The sequence below is a fragment of the Megalops cyprinoides genome, chromosome 11 (genome assembly GCF_013368585.1).
Source record: "Megalops cyprinoides isolate fMegCyp1 chromosome 11, fMegCyp1.pri, whole genome shotgun sequence".
NCBI lineage: Eukaryota > Metazoa > Chordata > Actinopteri > Elopiformes > Megalopidae > Megalops > Megalops cyprinoides.
Genome location: NC_050593.1, coordinates 33,590,195 through 33,608,629, shown reverse-complemented (window position 1 = coordinate 33,608,629; position 18,435 = coordinate 33,590,195). Strand labels below are relative to the sequence as shown.

The 18,435-nt window shown below is 44.2% G+C and overlaps 1 protein-coding gene across 1 annotated transcript; it reads left to right on the top strand.

The window, feature by feature from the left end:
- Positions 1 to 1,525: 1,525 nt before the first annotated feature.
- On the top strand, positions 1,526 to 14,710 carry LOC118786036 (cysteine/serine-rich nuclear protein 3-like). The gene is made up of 5 exons (XM_036541055.1): positions 1,526 to 1,560; positions 5,775 to 5,934; positions 11,251 to 11,510; positions 12,077 to 12,373; positions 13,600 to 14,710. Exons 2-5 carry the CDS (start codon positions 5,790 to 5,792, stop codon positions 14,701 to 14,703), a joined length of 1,806 nt encoding a protein of 601 aa, XP_036396948.1. The 5' UTR covers positions 1,526 to 1,560; positions 5,775 to 5,789; the 3' UTR covers positions 14,704 to 14,710.
- The last annotated feature ends 3,725 nt before the right edge of the window (positions 14,711 to 18,435 follow it).

Sequence of the window (18,435 nt, the reverse complement as noted above, 5' to 3'; positions counted from 1 at the left end):
GTGGAGGAAGTGCGCCCACAACTGAAGTCCTTTTTTTATTCTTTTTTTCCTCCTCCCTCTGAGTGTGAGAACCATATCATCCTTCACCATCTCCACAGGCTGGAGCTGCTCGTTAATATTCAGCAGCCTCTCCCGGGACGGGACGGGACGTGCCTGGGCTGCAGTCGATTAGGGTGGCACGATAGCACCAACGCCGGTGATGCACTGCTCTACCGAAATATGACCTGAATTTTTTTTTTTTTTTTTTTTACCTCTGAGAAACAGTGATTCTGTCGGAGGCACACAGACGCTGGTGTACGCTGCTGGCACCACAGTTAATGTGCGTTGTGTGACGGCAAGGAAGTGACTTCCTTTGCAAGGGTAAATATTTGTTTTTCGCCTCAGCACTTCTAAAGAAATCTCAATCCAATGCTTTAACTTTAACTCGCAGATCGGAAGATAATGCAACCAAAATCAAATATGTCAAAATCAAAAGAGATGAAACAGAATTTGCATAATCCTGATATTATGTGTCACACAACTTAGTGCAACAGCAAGTACATTTAAAATGTCGCTGCAAATGTTGCTGATACTAAACAAAGCTTTATTCATTCAGAATCTATAGGCATTATCATACTCTGTTCATTAATAATGCAATAGAATGAGAATGTCACATTTTACACTCCTGTTTTGACAACCAAAAATAAAAGATTTTGTTCATCTGCTCTGTGCAGCTCTAATATTAGGACAGGTACAGTAACCATGCACAATGGGTGAATACTGTTTGCAGAGCTGAAATGCAGAATCCTAAAGAGTAATGAAGGATTCCCCTGGAGACTGCATCGCTCCCGGTGGATCAAGGTTAGAAATTAGCCCTCTCTGCACAGTCGCAAGGTAGCCAGACAACCGAATCCTGCCTGCATTTGTCTCCTCTAATTTGAAGCAGCGCGCCCATTAATCTGGCTGGTTTATTGTGCAGTTCTGGCACCGACTTGCTCTCCCTCTCTCTCGCTCTCGCTCGCTCTCTCACTCTTGCTCTCTCGCTCTCCCCCGCCCGCCCTCCCTCCCTCCCTCTCTCTCTCTGTCTCCCTCTGGTTCTGGCTGGGGGGAAATATCTGCAGACAGTAGAAGTGTAGGCACGCCTGACTCTCTCGCAGACGTACCACCCATGTGATCTCGCTGGCTGCCTCCGCTCCAGTCACACTCCAGAGCTTCAGCCGGCAGCAGCTAATGAGTCTTTGTGTGGTGAGAAGAGAGAGAGAGAGAGAGGGAGCGAGAGAGCAACAGAGAGGGGGAGAGAGAGAGTGAGAGAGAGGGAGAGAGAGAGAGAGAGACCCTCGTCATTAAACAATAAAGCATATGGTTCCAGCAGTGGAATCGGCGCTGGGAAATTCACAGGTCACTCCCTCCCTCTTTTCTGTGCCCCAGAGCATCTGGATCACTGTACTGTACGTCAGTGGACTAAAGCAACATGGGATACCTCATCTGTTTTTGAATTGCTTCATTCCTGTTTTTTTTTTTTTTAATATTGTTCCAAGGAGGAGTCAGTGCAGCTGGAACACACAGCCCTGGTGGAAACAGGTCAGTTATTGCTTTGAGGGGGGCTGGTGCAAAGTTCACAGTTTCTGTACTTACTCTGTGCAGTTTTAATGTGTCACGACTTGCTTACAGAAGCGCCGGTCTGGCTTCTAACTCTGGTGATTAAGGAATTTATTGTCCTGGTATGCCGCACACTTTGGCTGTTCTGCAGTGCAAGGTGGATGTTGTAATGGCAAGTCAGGTGGATAAGCTGTCCCCCCTCTTTAATGGGAAACGCTACAGCTTCCTGAACAAGGTGGGGGGGGGGGGGGTACCCTAGTGCTTCCATTCTGTATCTCGGCTCAGTGAAGACAGTCTAGGGAGGGGCTTTGTCGAGAACTGGCTTTTGCTGCATTATTTTTTTTTTCCAGGAGTTTTTCTGCACGGTGGTGTGATGCCTTGTGTTCAGCTCCAGTGTAACACTGGAGGAGACAAAGACAGAACAGTGCAATGCTGCAGGATAGCAGGCACTTCTACCCGGCTGCCTCATAAACCTTGAAGCAGAAGAGTCTGGTGTCATCACCTACTGTACTGCATATTATGTCATCCTGATGCACAGAACGCTGGGTCACAGACTCATTTTTTACTGAGGAGGAGATGCCAAAGATGCAAAGAAGTTTTCCAGCTTGTTTTGCCTAGATAGATAATCAAAGAGGTTTGAAGAGAGATTCTACCTCCCTGATAATGAGCTTTTAATTACAAACCAGTTGACAGATATGATTATGCTTTAAATGAAGTCTGTGCTTCTGTCCTGGAGAGGCAGAAATGATCTGTTTGCTGTGGTAGCCCATTGCCAGGATTTAAATAGCACATAAGTGTTAATCAGTCAGTGGGATTGGGTTAAGAACAGAAAGAGTGCTTCAGTAACTAATTTATGAGGAGTAGAGAAATATACATATTTTTCACTATTGTTATTATTAGTTTTAGAATTATTCATTGTAGCACTAATCACCATCATCATAGTAATGAAGAAAAAGGCATTTTCTACTCAAGGTTAAGTAGATTAACGTAATAATATAATTTTAAACAATGAATGTAATTTTGACTGGCATTAATACACTCCAAACGCAGTAGCCATGATATCCATATTTTTCGAATATAGAGGCTTGCAGTTGCTTGATGTGCAACTGCTAGATTACTTTCAAATATTGAATCGCTAATGGTGCAAGTATACTAGAGTCTCCATGGAAACCACTTTGGGTATCAAAGCGAAGTGCAGCCACTGCCGAGGGCTAAGAACACGAATGGGTTTTCAGCAAGGGGGAATTGATCATGATGATTATAAAGTAATAGAAGTACACCATGGCCAAAAGATGGACAAAATCATTTTTTTTTGCTTTCTTAACCTTCTCTATGTTTAGCCCAGCACTGAAAGCCAGCAAGAGTCATGGATGCTAGGTTTCTGCAAGATAGTTATTGGAGGTTATGGCATATTTTTGTTGAATAGAGTGCAAATCAAAAACTCTATTTAAAAATTCTCCATTCTGAAAATATACACAAAGTTCTGAAAAAATACACAAAGATGATAAATATTTCAGTGGGAAAACCATCTTGATATGCGCTGGAAGATTTCTAATTATGGCATTATAAATAAGAACACTTTGAACAGTGAGTCACCAGCTGTATAAAAGCGTGATTCAGTTAATAATGTACACCTTCATAGATCAGGCTTATTAAAAGTGTGACATGCACCATATTAAATTGCATGTCTGCATGTTTGATTGCTTTGCTTTGCTCCTTTCACCTTACTTTGGTAGATTATGGTTTCATATATCTCTCTGAGACATCATGAGAAGACATTCAGTACATAGTGATAAAACCTCTAGTCGTAACTGCCAGAATCATCACTACTGCAAATAGTAATAGGTTTTCTCAGTCAGTTTTCTTCAGCTGGCCAGCATAATAAAAGCCATCATCTCTGTGATTATTCACCAGTCCACATACCTCGTATCTGCAGAAGGAGAGACGTCAGAGAGGTGTCTCTTTCCTTAAGCAACTGACGACATGTGCCACAATACAGCACAGCAGCACTGCGCTAGGCTAGGCTTCATGTCCCTCTCCTCCAGTCTCCATGACGGTACACCCAGAATAATGTTCCCATCGGCAGGACAGGTCTGCTACAGGTGCCTCCAAGTAGCTTCAAACAACGCCAGGACCTGAAACCAGCAGACAGTGGGAAGCCGCTTCAGTACGAAGCTGAGTCTGGATGGGTCTCCCAAACAAGCTGCTTTGGCAGATACAGTACCAACTCTGACACATTAAGCTTCTCTCTGTCTTGAGTCCCTCTGAAAATAAAAATACATTAAAAAAAAACAAAAAAAACTGCCAGTCATGCTCCTACACATCTCTGCTTAGAGAAAGCTTTCGGTTCTGTTGTCATGTCTTATTTATTCAATAATGGCTTCAGCCTTAGATTTAAATGTGCAGTCAAACCAATTTGTTACATTTTTGTAAAAGGCCTCTGGACATTACTAAAATCAACATCACACTTGTATGATGTTCATTAAAATAAATTTACTGCAAATTGCCCCTGCAGAAGAATTAGGAATAGTTAATAAGGCAAGAAGAAATAAGATTAGATGTGAAATAAGAAGAAACGGAATACCCTGCAAATTACATATTTGAATACAAATAAAAGATATTCTATACATTTTGTTAACATCAGGGACAGCAATACACTTTCTTTCATTTGTTTGCTCAGAGTTGAGGACAAAGTGCATTGTGCTTAAATTTTATCAGAACCATGTACATTTTGTCAAATAGAATTATCTGTGGTTCTAAAAATTATCAAAAGTGCGTGTAGAGCTAATTTGTGATGGGCATAGACAGATATTGATAGCATTAGCATTAATAAAATGGCGCTATTTCACTCACAGATTCTGCCTACATTACCTGATCTTTGCACATAATCACGATATCGGCAATGATTACATCAGTGAAAAGCCCACTCACAGTGTAATTTTATTGGTGATGCCTTGTGCAGAGAGCATAATATGCCAATCCGTATTTCTATATAAGCCACTGAGATTCACGATGCTAAGAAAACCGAATCCTTCCTGCAAAGTCTTGCATTGTGATGATCAATCCACTTAGCAGATACAGTGAATACAGCATAGGAGATCACTGGGACTACAGTACTAAGTGATCCATGGAAACGCATTTCCATAAAGACTGCAGCCACAGGGAGAGTCTAAATCTATTCCGCCTCTAATGAAGTCAGTGAGGGTCCCCTCCCCCCGCACGCCCGCTACCTGGCACCGCCAAGGCCGCAAACATCTGTATTCCAGGTGTGTCTCTGACCGGCGGTCTGCCACCGCGGCCCCCGCTCTCTGTGTGTTTTGACACGGTCCATTTGAAAACGGTCACATTGTTTATTGAGGACTTATCTGCACGGCTCTCTGTGGCCTCGCTCACGCTGAGAGCCTGCCCATGTGTGACTAAACTGTTTTATTTTCACATACACTTTTCTGCTCTGATGCCTCCCAGAGCAGGTTATGATTTTCTTGTTTCTATGGGGGGGGGGGTGTATTAATGTATTATTCATACAGACACACAAACACACATGTGCACCCATGCACACATATGTGTGAGTATTGTGCGTATATGAACAAGGGATTTAGCAACAAAGACATGGAGTACATAATATTCAGTTTAACAGATCTCAATCAAACTGTTGTATATGTACATGTATGCAAACAGTAAATATGTATGTATTGATCGATAAGTTTTGATAGAAATTTTTGAATGCACTGCGCATGCAATTGTTAAAATTCAATTGCGGGCTCACATTTTTGGCTCCCTCATGAAGCCGGCTGTTAGTTATTCCATTGATGAGGATGAAAAGCATAACATTTATTCAGTCTAAGACTTAAGACGTGAAATCAGAGGGATCAAAGTGGCTTTTTATTAATGCCCTTGCGGGACTGACTCAGTGGTTACTCCATCAAAGGCGACAGAGCGGACTTCCTGAACGCGAGCGCTAGCGTGCAATTAGGGGGCCCTCTCCTTCCTGCGCAAGGGTCCTCCGCGGCACGGCGATCAATTGCTCGGGGGACGCTGGCGGAGAGGGTGCGAGGAATGGGGGCGGGGGGTGGCGGGGGTGGTGGTGGGGGGGAGGGGCGGCCCCGGCGCACGGCGCTAATTGAGTGCGCTGAGGATTGCGCGGGGCGCAGGCCGGGTATTAAACAGCGCTCTCCCTTGTGGCTTTTGCATAACAGGTGCAGCCGGCGGCCATGAGCGGAATACTGAAGAGGAAGTTCGAGGAGGTGGACGGCGTCTCGCCGTGCTCATCCCTGCGCGAGTCTGACGACGAGGTCTCCAGCGAGAGCGGGAACAGCAGTGACAGCGTCAACCCCTCCGGATCCAGCCCCTTCACCCGTGAGCCACCCCCCCCATCTCCCGCTGTGCCCCGAATATCAGCTGCACCAACACCAGCAATTACCGTCATGTCACCCATATAAGATGCATTTTCAAGTGGAGGTTTCTCATATTCAGCTCAAGAAATTATGAAAAATGAATTTTTTTTTTTTAGCAGTGTACCTCTCACCCCTTAAATGTACTGTAAAAAATTTTAATTATCATCATTATTAATACTTCATAAAAAATATATTACCTACTTCTGGTCTCCAGTCACATCAGACTATCATCAATTATGGACTCACCCATACAAAAAAACATAAATTGAGAATATATTTTGAGAATATATTTTTTAGCTCAATCACATATTTAAAATGTGTAATTTACTGCCATTTTATTGTATTGCAATATATATCTATTTCCATTAATAGATTTTTTTGTATTTGTGACACATCATGAACAATATATTCCTCAATATAGTACTGTATATCTCATTTCCCTATGGGCAGTCTAGGCCCTGATGACTCACTTTAGCTGTGTGGGTGCCATCCTAATATGAGACAATATGGTGGTTTGCAGCTCAGCTGATGGAGTTTCACCTTCTGCTCAAGTGCTGTCGACACCACAACGTCTTGTCTAGATTTTAACTTTTCTGGTAATGACTACAGCATCACTGAGCGAGACCATCCAGGTAGCAATCCTGATGATTGTGCTTCTCCTTCCCTCATTTTGGAGAAACCACCACCAAAAGATGTAACAAATGTTGCTGATTGTACACAGATCTGCTGTACTGTCAGAACGGGTCAAATTGCTCACCTCAAGCATAGCTGACGTAGAGCTAAACCAGTTCAGTGGCTTTATATGTTTAGCTTATGTTGCTCTGGTTTGAAGAAACAGTGAAATACGCAGGTACTGAGTAAAATAGTAACGTCATAGGATCAAACGCAGTATTATCTCTACCTTTAACAGACACTCCTCCTGCAGGTGGGATTGGCTTGAATAATAACTCCGTGCTAGTTCTGAACAGTGACAGAGAGCTGAGGTCTGGAAGCTCATTTCAGCCGACCAGATGAATGGGGAGCGCAGTCTTTCATTAAGAGCGACACCAGCGAGGAGAGGCAGATGAATGAAGCAATGTTCTCTGCCCCTGAACCAGCGCGCCGTGCAGGGGCCAATAACAAGCAGGGTCTCGGCCGGGTTAACCTCAGACTCCACTGCTAAATAACCCTGATTCCATCACGCACTTCACGCAGTAATGAGGCACCGTTCGACTTCCTCAGCCTCAAAAGAAGCAGGGTCTGTCTTTGTGAATATGGCGAGTTTGTGTGTGTGTGTGTGTGTGTGTGTGTGTGTGTGTGTGCTGCTTTGATCTCTGAGCCGTGTTTGGTGGCGTGGTTCCTGTCTCTCTGGATCATGCTGGGACAGGGTGATGCAGTTCCCCTCCACGGTGATGAAGTGCTCGAGGATTTCCAGGGACTCTGTGTGTGTGTGTGTGTGTGTGTGTGTGTGCCTGCCGATAATCACAGGCAGAAATTCGGGGATTAGGGAGCGCTGTTGCTACACGGCCCCGATAAGCCACAGCCCAAGGACTCCTCCTCCTTCGGTCCCCAGTCGAGAGGTCTCGCACCGGCACACACGTTTTTCCGTGAGATACCGCTGCCAAACACTCCTTCCCTTTCTTCATCCTCGTGTCTGTTGTTTTGTCTACAAATGCGTGTGTTTCACAAAAGAACTTACCATTCCTCAACAGGTCCCCCCCCCCCCCCCCCCCCAGAAAACAGAGCAGGGACTGCATCAGAGGATAATTTAATTGAAATTCTAACTCCCAGGAGTTGGGTTGGCTCTGGAGGTTTATTGCGTGGGGGGGGGGTGCTTGAGAAACAATGCATTTCCTCGAGTTTCCCTCTGATGTAGCCTTTCAAAAGCCGTGGAACCATGCAGGGTTCTTTTCAGACTACTGCCATAGCAACATCACATTCTTATTGTTAGCAAAGCTATTTTAAGACACGTGTTATGGAACTAATCTTAAAACATAAATCTCTCACTGTAGTATGGGCAGCTGAATACCTATGTAAAATTACCTATGTAAAAAAATACCTATGTACCTATGTATTGTTTAAATATAAATTATATATACACTAACATAAATTATATATACACTATATGGCCAAAAGTATGTGGACACCCCTCCTAATTATTGAGTTCAGGTGTTTCAGCCACACTGATTGTTAACAGGTGCATAAAATCAAGCACATAGCCATGCAATCTCCATAGACAAACCTTGGAAGTAGAATGGGTCTTACTGCAGAGCTCAGTGACTTTAAACGTGGCACTGTCATAGGATGCCATCTTTGACGCAAGTCAGTTCGCAAAACTTCTGCCCTGCTAGATCTGCCCCGGTCAACTGTAAGTGCTATTATTGTCAAGTCGAAGCGTCTAGGGGCAACAACAGCTCAGTCACGAAGCGGTAGACCACGCAAGGCGGGGCCACCGGGTATTGAAGCGCATAGCATGTAAAAACCGCCTATCCTCTGTTGAATCACTCGCTACAGAGTTCCAAACCGTCTCTGACTGCAACATCAGCACAAGAACTGTGCGTTGAGAGCTTCATGAAATGGGTTTCCATGGCCGAGCAGCTGCACACAAGCCCAACATCACTATGCGCAATGCCAAGCAACGGCTGGAGTGGTGCAAAGCACGCCGCTACTGGACTCTGGAGCAGTGGAAACACGTTCTCTAGAGTGATGAATCACGCTTCACTATCTGGCAGTCTGATGGATGAATCTGGGTTTGGCGGGTGCCAGGAGAGCACTACCTACCGGAATGCACAGTGCTTACTGTAAAGTTTGGTGGATTATGGTCTGGGGCTGTTTTTCAGGGTTTGGGCTAGGCCCCTTAGTTCCAGTGAAGAATAACATTAATGCTACAGCATACAAAGACATTTTAGACAATTGTATGCTTCCAACTTTGTGGCAACAGTTTGGGGAAGGCCCTTTCCTGTTCCAGCATGACTGTGCCCCTGTGCACAATGCAACGTCCATAAAGACATGGTTTGACGAGTTTGGTGTGGAGGAACTCCAGTGGCCTGCACAGAGCCCTGACCTCAACCCCACTGAACACCTTTGGGATAAATTAGAACACCGATTGCGAGCCAGGCCTTCTCGTCCAACATCAGTGCCTAACCTCATAAATGCTCTTTTGGCTGAATGGGCACAAATTCCCACAGACACACTCCACAATCTTGTGGAAAGCCTTCCCAGAAGAGTGGAGGCTGTTATAGCTGCAAAGGGGGGAAACTCCATATTAATACCCACGGTTTTTGAATGGGATGTCCAATAAGCTAACATAGGTGTGATGGTCAGGTGTCCACATACTTTTAGCTATATAGTGTACATGTAGTAGGAGATCTGGCAAATAGGCAGGTTACCTGCCATGTGCAGTAAAATACCAACAATCGACTACAAAATATGAGGCGAAATTATGGGTTTGTTGAAGAGTTCCAAATATACAGTCTGGTTCAGGTACATAAATATTCCAAAACAAAAGGTTGAAGGCCAGGCAGTCTCTCACCCAGTCACATGTATGTATATGTGAAAACATGTAAGCATATGGAGTTTCCACAGTAAGGCATAATCAGACTCAGAATAAGACAGCTCATCAGTTTTCAGGCAGTCATCAAGTCTGTTAAATATCCTGACATATGGCCGTCTGCTGAAGGTCTCATGTCCCCATCCACTGCGCGTCCCCTCCCTCACCTCCAGCTCAGAGAGCTTTATCTTCCATGTAGTCGGTCACCCGTGTGAAAGTCCCGCAGTAAATCAGATTTATACTTTATTTACTCCAGATGTTGGAAGAAATATGTCCTTGTGTGACTGTGACTCTCAGTCTGATACATGCGCTTCACCCATCGCCCTCAGCCATGAACGCAGGGGTGAGATATTCCAGCTTTACATGTTTCAGTGGTTATGTTCTACGTGTTTTGGCAACTGTTGGACAATCCTAGCAGAATTCATTTCAGATGGGCAGTTTGGACCTGACTTAGACCAGACCCTTCTCAGACTTGACTCAGTGTAATCGGATTCCATATAAAAAAAGCCTAACAGGGTTTGGGTGTACTGTAAGCAGTCCTGAAGCAGACCGTGGTTCAAATTTAATCTCTCCCTTTTATTCATGTATCACCTATAAATAACTACATTTAAAATCAAGGGAAAGGAATGAAGTGTATCGTGTACCAAATATATATATATATATATATATATATATATATATATATATATAATTTACTCAGTGTTGCTGAAATAGCATCGGCTGGATTGATGTTGCAGTCAGACATGGCAGGAGGTCACTGCAGGCCCCTGTAAGATGTGCTGTGTGTGTGTGTGTGTGCTGTGTGTGTGCTGTGTGTGTGCTGTGTGTGTGTGTGTGTGTGTGTGTGTGTGTGTGTGTGTGTGTGTGTGTGTGTGTGTGTGTGTGTGTGTCCTTGTGGTTCGGGGTGGATTCTCAGCTGTTTGAAGCAGATGGTTCCCATTTGTTGTGCTTGTCTGACATCAATAGAGGAGCTGAACTCCTGAACCCGGCCAGGAAGGGCCTTATTTACGCACGGTGTCCACGGCAACCCTCTCGCTAACGGCAGGCTGAGCCGCGTGAACCTCAGTGCATGCAAAGTGCACAGTGCAAACGGAAATAAGCAGGTCCAGTATACCCAATAACCCACAAGTGTCGTAACATTCTGTATCAGCAGCAGAGACCTGCGAATGCAACTTTAACCACGGACCCAGAATGAATCAGAATACTTTTGGCCTACGATGTTAAGGTTAGCGATTGACAAAAGTCAGAAAGGTCTAATGTACAGTAGAAGATAATCTCGGTCCATCCAACAGATTTCAACCTACCAGCAACACTTATCCTGTCACTAAAAATACACTTTTCCCATACAAATTGGGTTTATTTGACCATTTCAACATCCACCTTTCCACTCCTTTCTGACTCTGCTGCCACCTACATGCGGGAGGAGTCATTGCAGTCAATCATTTAAAATCACCTACCACATAGCACACAACTTCATTTCAGTTCTTTCCTTTTTTGAAGGAGGTGTTGGTAATGGGACAACAGACAACTTCTTTAACTGCAAAAGAAGGAAGGTCTGTAGCAGCTGCTCCTTTCTGACTCTGCTGCCACCTACATGCAGGAGGAGTCATTGCAGTCAATAATTCAAAATGACCTACCATGTAGCATGCTACTTGGCTTTAGAGTTGTCCTGTTTTTTTTTTTTTTGGAGGAGGTGTTGTTAATGAGCAGATGTGTTGACTGGAGCCGCTGTGTCTTCTCTGGGTGCAGCCGCCTCCATCCTGAAGCGGGGAAAGCGCATGCGCGGCAGGAGCGTGCACTTCCAGAACGTGACGGTGTACTACTTCACCCGGCGGCAGGGCTTCACCAGCGTGCCCAGCCAGGGCGGCAGCACCCTGGGCATGTCCAGCCGGCACAGCTGCATGCGCCAGTATACGCTGGGGGAGTTCGCCCTGGAGCAGGAGAGGCTGCACCGGGACATGCTCAGAGACCACCTGAAGGAGGAGAAGCTCAACTCCCTCAAGCTCAAGGTTCTGCTTAAATCAGTGCTAAACCACTGACTGTTTTATGTGTGTGTGTGTGTGTGTGTGTGTGTGTGTGTGTGTGTGTGTGTGTGTGTGTGGACCGGAGTGAGGTGTAGCGGTAAGGAGCAGGGCTTGTAATCGAAAGGTTGCCGATTCAGTTCTCCCCCGAATCGCTGTTGTTGTACCCAAGGGCAAAGTACTTAACTGACAATTGCCTCATTAAATATCCAGGTGTATAAATGAATAAAATTGTAACCTACATGTATGTAAGTTGCTCTAGAAAAGAGCCTCTGCTAAATGACGATAATGTAATGTGATGTATGTTGCAGTTGTGTTTAGAACAATAATGTACACTTGACACAATTGGACACCTAACTTTTCCAAAATTAAAAGATTGGTTTGGGGATATAGTTCGTCACATTTTCAGTTTTTAGTTATTACTATTATCGGTATTATTAGTAGTTTGTCATTGTTCTTCTGTTCTGTGATGCTAAGCTGTTTTTATGAAATTATAATTAAAATCTTTTCTGTGTGACTGTGTCCATTGCTCATGTCTGATCCTCTGATTTCAGCTAACGAAGAACGGCACGGTGGAGTCGGAGGAGGCCAACGTGCTGACGGTGGACGACATCTCGGACGACGACATCGACCTGGACAACACCGAGGTGGACGAGTACTTCTTCCTGCAGCCGCTGACCACCAAGAAGCGGCGGGCCCTGCTGCGGGCGTCGGGGGTGAAGAAGATCGACGTGGAGGAGAAGCACGAGCTGCGAGCCATCCGCGTGTCCCGGGAGGACTGCGGCTGCGACTGCAGGATCTTCTGCGACCCCGAGACCTGCGCCTGCAGCATGGCGGGCATCAAGTGCCAGGTAAACGGCCCCGACCAATCACAGAACCCCAGCCTCGTTTTCATCCGCTAATGCGTCGCCATGATGTCCCTGTGTTTCACTCTCAGACAAATACCGCATTGCACATTGCATTACTGTCTTTTAAAGAAAATGGGGTGGCAGTGTAGCGCAGTGGTAATGAGCAGGGCCGGAAGGAAACTGGAAGATTGCCGGTTCGATTCCCCGCTGGGACATTGCCGCTGTACTTTTGGGCAAAGTCCTTAACCCAGAATTGCCTCAAGAAATATACATCTGTATAAATGGATAGCAGATATTGGATATACAGTAACTTGTAAATACTGTAACCTGTGAAGGTTGGTCTGGAAAAGAGTGTCTTTTCCATTAATGTAATGTAAAGAAAAGGAATATTGTATTATTAAATGTTATGTTTTGATCAGAAAGACTGCGACAGAATCATTCTCAGAATCGTAATCATTAAAAAGTCTGCTGAAAACAATCAAGCAATCTGCTTATAAGTATCAATTTGGGCTTCCTCATCACAGGTAATACAGTACTCAGTGGAGTGGAGCAGCACTTAATTAATGACAAAAAGCCATTAGAATTTCAATGCATTGCATTGATCTCACGCTAATTATGGAAACACCTAGTCCATGAAATATTTTGAGGAAAGAAAAGTTCAGCGGTGCCCTTTATCTACACACCTTGGTGGCAGTCAGTGTAGCAGAAATAAAAAAAGACACTTTCCACAGAAAACTCTGCCATCTTGAGTCCTCTTGTAGTCTTAAGATCAGTGAAAAAATGCAGCATTCCTACAACCCACACTGCCTGAACAACACTGTAAAAATTGGGCATTCCGCAGCCCACACTGTCTAGATGCTAAGAAGAACGAAGAAGGAGCTACATCCTGAAAGCTAATGCAAGCCAGTAATGATCCACAGAACCAAATACTGTATCATGGAGTATCAGAAATAATTAACGTTGGGTCAAATTATTATTTTATGTTTTAATTTATTTAGAAACCTGTGCATCAGCATCAATATATTACCCCTTTGTGCTTATGTTTGCATTACCGTTGTAAAAAAATGCAGCATCGTTATGCGCACAGACCTTTACCCGCCCATCCGCAGTGCGACTGCTCATTGTGAAGCTCTCTCTAGGCGTCGCTATGACGTATCTGCCTGTGCGTTTCTGTGTTATGCGAACTCCCGTTTCGGCGATCCACGTTGCGTCTGCTCTGCTTCCTGCAGGTCGACCGCATGTCGTTCCCGTGCGGCTGCACCAAAGAGGGCTGCAGCAACACTGCGGGCCGGATCGAATTCAACCCCATCCGGGTACGGACTCACTTCCTGCACACCATCATGAAGCTGGAGCTGGAGAAGAGCCGCGAGCAACAGCAGCAGCAGGTCTCCTCCACCCCCGGCGGTTTCCACGGAGATGCGGCGGCGCACGGCGGCCCCCTGGTGCAGGTGGGGCACGGGCTGGAGTACCCCCTGCCCGACAGCGTGCCGCAGACCGCCCTCATGCACCTGCAGGCTGCCGACGACATGGACGAGCCCATCGAGGACGAGGACGACGAGGACGAAGACAACGAGGACGAGGAGGACGAGGAAGAGGAGGAGGAGGAGGAGGATGAGGAAGAAGATGGCAACAGCCTGTGCAGCGGGCTCACCGACTCCAGCACGCAGAGCCTGGCGGCCAGCGACTCCGAGGAAGAGGATGACGACGAAGACAAGTCGGACGACTTCGAGGATGGGATCGGCGTGCCCCCGGTGTCTCACACTGAAGTGGTGCCCCTGTCCTCAGTGCTGTGCTACTCCGACAGCCCGGCGGTGCACAACGGCCACAGCAACAGCAACTCCTACTTCGCCAGCCCCTCCGCCGAGTATTACCAAATGCAGAACTCCAGCTCTGCCTCGGCTGGCGTGGCTGCCGAAGCCCCGCCCTTCCAGGACAGGGTGACCAACCACGGCGACGCCATTTCACTGGGGCCCTTCGGCCTGTCCTCCGAGCAGTACGTCGGTTACTCCAGGCAGTCCGAGGAACAGTACGGCGCTCACCGTTTCTCCGTGACCAACGGTCCCTCTTCGGTCATCGTCTGCTGCGGTCCGGACCAGGAGAACAACGTCCAGGCCAATGGGCTGTACCCCGGAGAGCCCGGCCTTCACTCCCAGATGGAGTTCCAGAACTACTTAAACAATAACTCGCAAGAGCACTACATCAGCAACGGGAACTGCTTTGTGTCTGAGCAACCCGAGGAGGTCTCTAACGCTCTGTCTGAAAGCTCGTCTTTACCGGAGAGTAAAAAGAACCCTGCGTCACTAGAGAGTTTTCCCAAAGTCACACCAGTTTAGTGTGCCTCGCCCATCTAGGATTTTTTAAACTGAGTTTTGGTCCAATTAATGAATGATTCAAGGTAATATATATGAGATAAAACAATGGCGTGTATGGGAAAATGATAAATTTGTGACTTTTACTTAAAATAGCGATAGTTTTGGTTTTTTTTTGAAGGAAGTGACCTACTTGCACATGAAATTTTTATTTGAAAACATTTGCCTGTTTTAAATGATGGTTCAGGCTCTAAATATATGTAACTTTTTGGAAATATCCTACGTTTAAATGGGTAGTCATTCAAAATGCAAAGTGAAAGCAAACTCGATAAATTGTAAGCTTTAGGCCTGTGTAATGTAAGTATCTTGCAATTTCAAAGCAAAGGTTTTAGTTTTAAGCAAATATTGTGGATAGGACTTTTATATGTCCATGTGTCAATTGTGAAAAAAAGTATTGTTGCAGTGTATTTATGGGGTTATGAAGTGTATGTAAAATGATACATTTTGATAATGAAAAGCATGTTATTTTTGAGCTCTTAATGACATTTATGACAAATTGACAATATGGGTTTATAAAATCTGTATCAATGTACTGTATAATTTTATTTTTGTGTTGTCACATATCTACTGTGTGCTTTTCTATTGTTTGTAAAAGCATGAACCGGGCTCTGAATATTTTTATGTTCATTGTTTGCTTTTGGTCAAAACAACCAAAAGCATAAGTTGATCTGAGACATTCTTATAAAATACAAAGATAAACAACGTTGCACTTTTTTAGGCTTATATCTGAGAAGGGGCAGTTGCTATGTAATTATTTTAATTACCAGTATTTGAAACATGATAAGATTAATAGACCCCACTCAAACTGATTTGAGTATTTTTCCAACATTTGCTAATTTCAAGAAGCAAATTGGGTTTACATTACTAGTAACATGTAAAATATATCTGACATTTTTAAAAGAATGCAAATCTCAGTGTGGAGGAAAAAAAAACTTTCATGTAGATGAAACCGTCAGCGCTCACTTGCTGATACAGCATTGCATCATCATATCAGGTGTGAACAGGGATTTTTAACCATAAGCACTTTGACATGCATTAAAGGCACCTAGGTCTGTTGTAAGAAGTATAATATGTTGGTTAACTTACCTCAGTTATATTGGAATTAACAGTTTATAGGGAATAAAGACACAGTTTTGATAGTGATTCCTTGGGAAGGTTTTAAGTTGGATGTACCAAGCACATGCAGCATATTGTAATTAGCTCTGATCAGACGATTTAAAAGACGCTTGATGCTTCCAACCAAACTCTTTTCCCTCTTTAATCCCACAGAATCACCCTGGGTGCCTTACATGGAATTTCATTTTGTCAAGTATTGTATTTTCCCAATATATGTTTCAGTCAGATATTTAAACATGGCGTTAGGAGGGTAACTGAAAGTACAAGGTACAGTACCTGAGAAGCCAGTTGCTTCAGAGCTAAAGTAATGGTATTTACTAAGGTTGCAGAGCACTTAATGGTGCGAACTGCTCTGATCGATTCAGGACAGTTCGGAAAGGGTCGATAGCACTTTCTGGTACGCCTGTGTTGTTTTGTAACTGTTTTGAGAGGCAGGACACGTGTGAGACGGAACATGATTATTAATTAATGTAAATGTCGTGAAGGTACATCATGAAGCCGTACAGAGAACACATACTGTACAGAATGAGACATCCCGCAGCAGACTTGGAGCCAATACAGATACGAGTAAGGTGACGTGAAACACAACCGCACGTGTTTGAAAGTTGTTGTGCTTTTTATTTAGGAAGTCTATTTCATGTGCAGAGTGCAATAGCATCTGAAAAGTAAAAGAGTGCAATTAACTTCTATTATCTTCATAATGTTTACATTGGCTTTGACCGCCTCTGTACCTACTGCGTTTTCACATTGCAGTTAGAAAGGGCAGAGTTTTCCACACCAAGGACACCATCTACTTTATAAAGGACATCGCATACAGCACTGTAACCGCTTACTCAGTACTGCTTTTAGTCATTAGCTGTTGCTTAGATTGGCATTTGCCTCCTGAAATGTTTTTTGAGAGAAGACAATCCTCTAATCTTCACCATTTCCTATGCCAGCCAATTCTCTGTTAAGACGATTAGTTATAATGAATCTGCATACTTCCTTTTTGAGACACAGATGTTAGCGTACTCGGAGCCAAGCTGACACCCCATATGAGAGGGCAGCTGTGAAATCTGTACAGTCAGCACCAACGCACCAAGCAGGTTTCCGAATTGAGCAGTGGTGTGGAATATGTCACCACCTCAGGACCCAACAGCAGCCCAAACTGTTCACCCTGTCACAACGCTCTGGCACACCCCCAGCGAGTTCCACCTTACACTTCTGTTCAGACCATACCAGCTTTCTGCTTGTGCCTCTTCTCCTCTTTCCACGGCTCTCTGGCTGATTCTTGGTGTGGCTGTGCAGACAACAGCTTACAGAAACAGCCCTTTCCTGTCGGCATGTGACTATTTAACAGCCCATTCAACAGTTGTTGGTAGTTCCTCACAGCCCTTGAAACATGACACAGAGTGGCAAAATTTTCCTCTGATGTGTTAAGAATTAACACTTGAAAGAACAGTCCTCTTCGTGTGTTAGAACCTGGTGTTAAACAGAGATACTACTCCAGTGTGCAATGTAGCAAACTCATAATGGCTACTAAAGAGTTAAATTGGAGATACGACTGTAATATGAGTTTTAATATTGTGAAATCACTTGATATGCAAAGCCTCTTCAGAGAGGGGACTCCTACAGGATCTAGTAACACAAAATTTTAAATGCTTTCCTAATCTGGTAAAATGCTCCTGTTATCTGCTGATAAAGGAATACCAAATATTCGATCTAACAGATCAGTTTAAGCAGCAGCAATAATACCTTTGTAAAGTTCTGCTTCACAATACACAAGTCAGCAACAGATTTTGAACAGTTTTCCCTCAACTGTGGTACTGTGGAAAACAGCACTGAGCTCTACACAGCAGGCATGAAACTCCTACTCAAGTGTGCCAAATACTGAAGACCTGGCAAACAATGGTAAGATGGCAGTTGGTGTTTTTCTGCTGTATTTATGATTTCAGTATTTATTACAAATGATATTGACATTGTGTATTTATTGTGGTTTATTGCAACAGTCTGTATTGAAAAAGAGTTAAATTCTGTCTTAAATCGTTCTTTGTTTCATGATGGTTGTGAATTGTACCAAGCTCTTGCTTTCTCAGCTAAATGTGCCTGTTTTATTCAATTCAGCTTTCAGATGGTTTGATCTAATCCTGGAAATCAGTTCAATTGAAAAGAACTAAGATCTTGTTTGCACAGATTGCTAAATGGATGATTAAAATTATGCTTTGATTTGTAATCCATTTAGAAATTTGATCCGAAATGTTCGATTTTATTTAATTTTCTTTTGTCTTTTTTCACCAATTCCAGACCTTGAAATAAAAGAGAACAAAAGGAGTCGCGTGTTGAGCGTTTTTTCGACAGGCTTAGATTTTTGTGGGAAAAGCAGCAGAAACCATCCCCCTTTTTATCTTGAAAAGCTAATATGTTAATATAGGACTGCTGTTCCAATGTGAAAGGCCAGATTAGTGACATGTACAGCATGTTCTAAATGGGAGAATTCCTATGAAAACAGCTCCCTCTTCAGGTCACGAGGAGAGCAGCAATGGAAGGGAGACAACGACCACTTAACATTACATTACAATTCCTGTCTGGAAGGAAAAACAG

Excerpts from the sequence above, each read along its gene's own strand:
- LOC118786036 (XM_036541055.1), top strand. The coding sequence starts at position 5,790 with ATGAGCGGAATACTGAAGAGGAAGTTCGAGGAGGTGGACGGCGTCTCG. Across the intron at positions 11,511-12,076 it reads TCAACTCCCTCAAGCTCAAG|CTAACGAAGAACGGCACGGT; the intron begins GTTCTGCTTAAA and ends CTCTGATTTCAG. Across the intron at positions 12,374-13,599 it reads TGGCGGGCATCAAGTGCCAG|GTCGACCGCATGTCGTTCCC; the intron begins GTAAACGGCCCC and ends TGCTTCCTGCAG.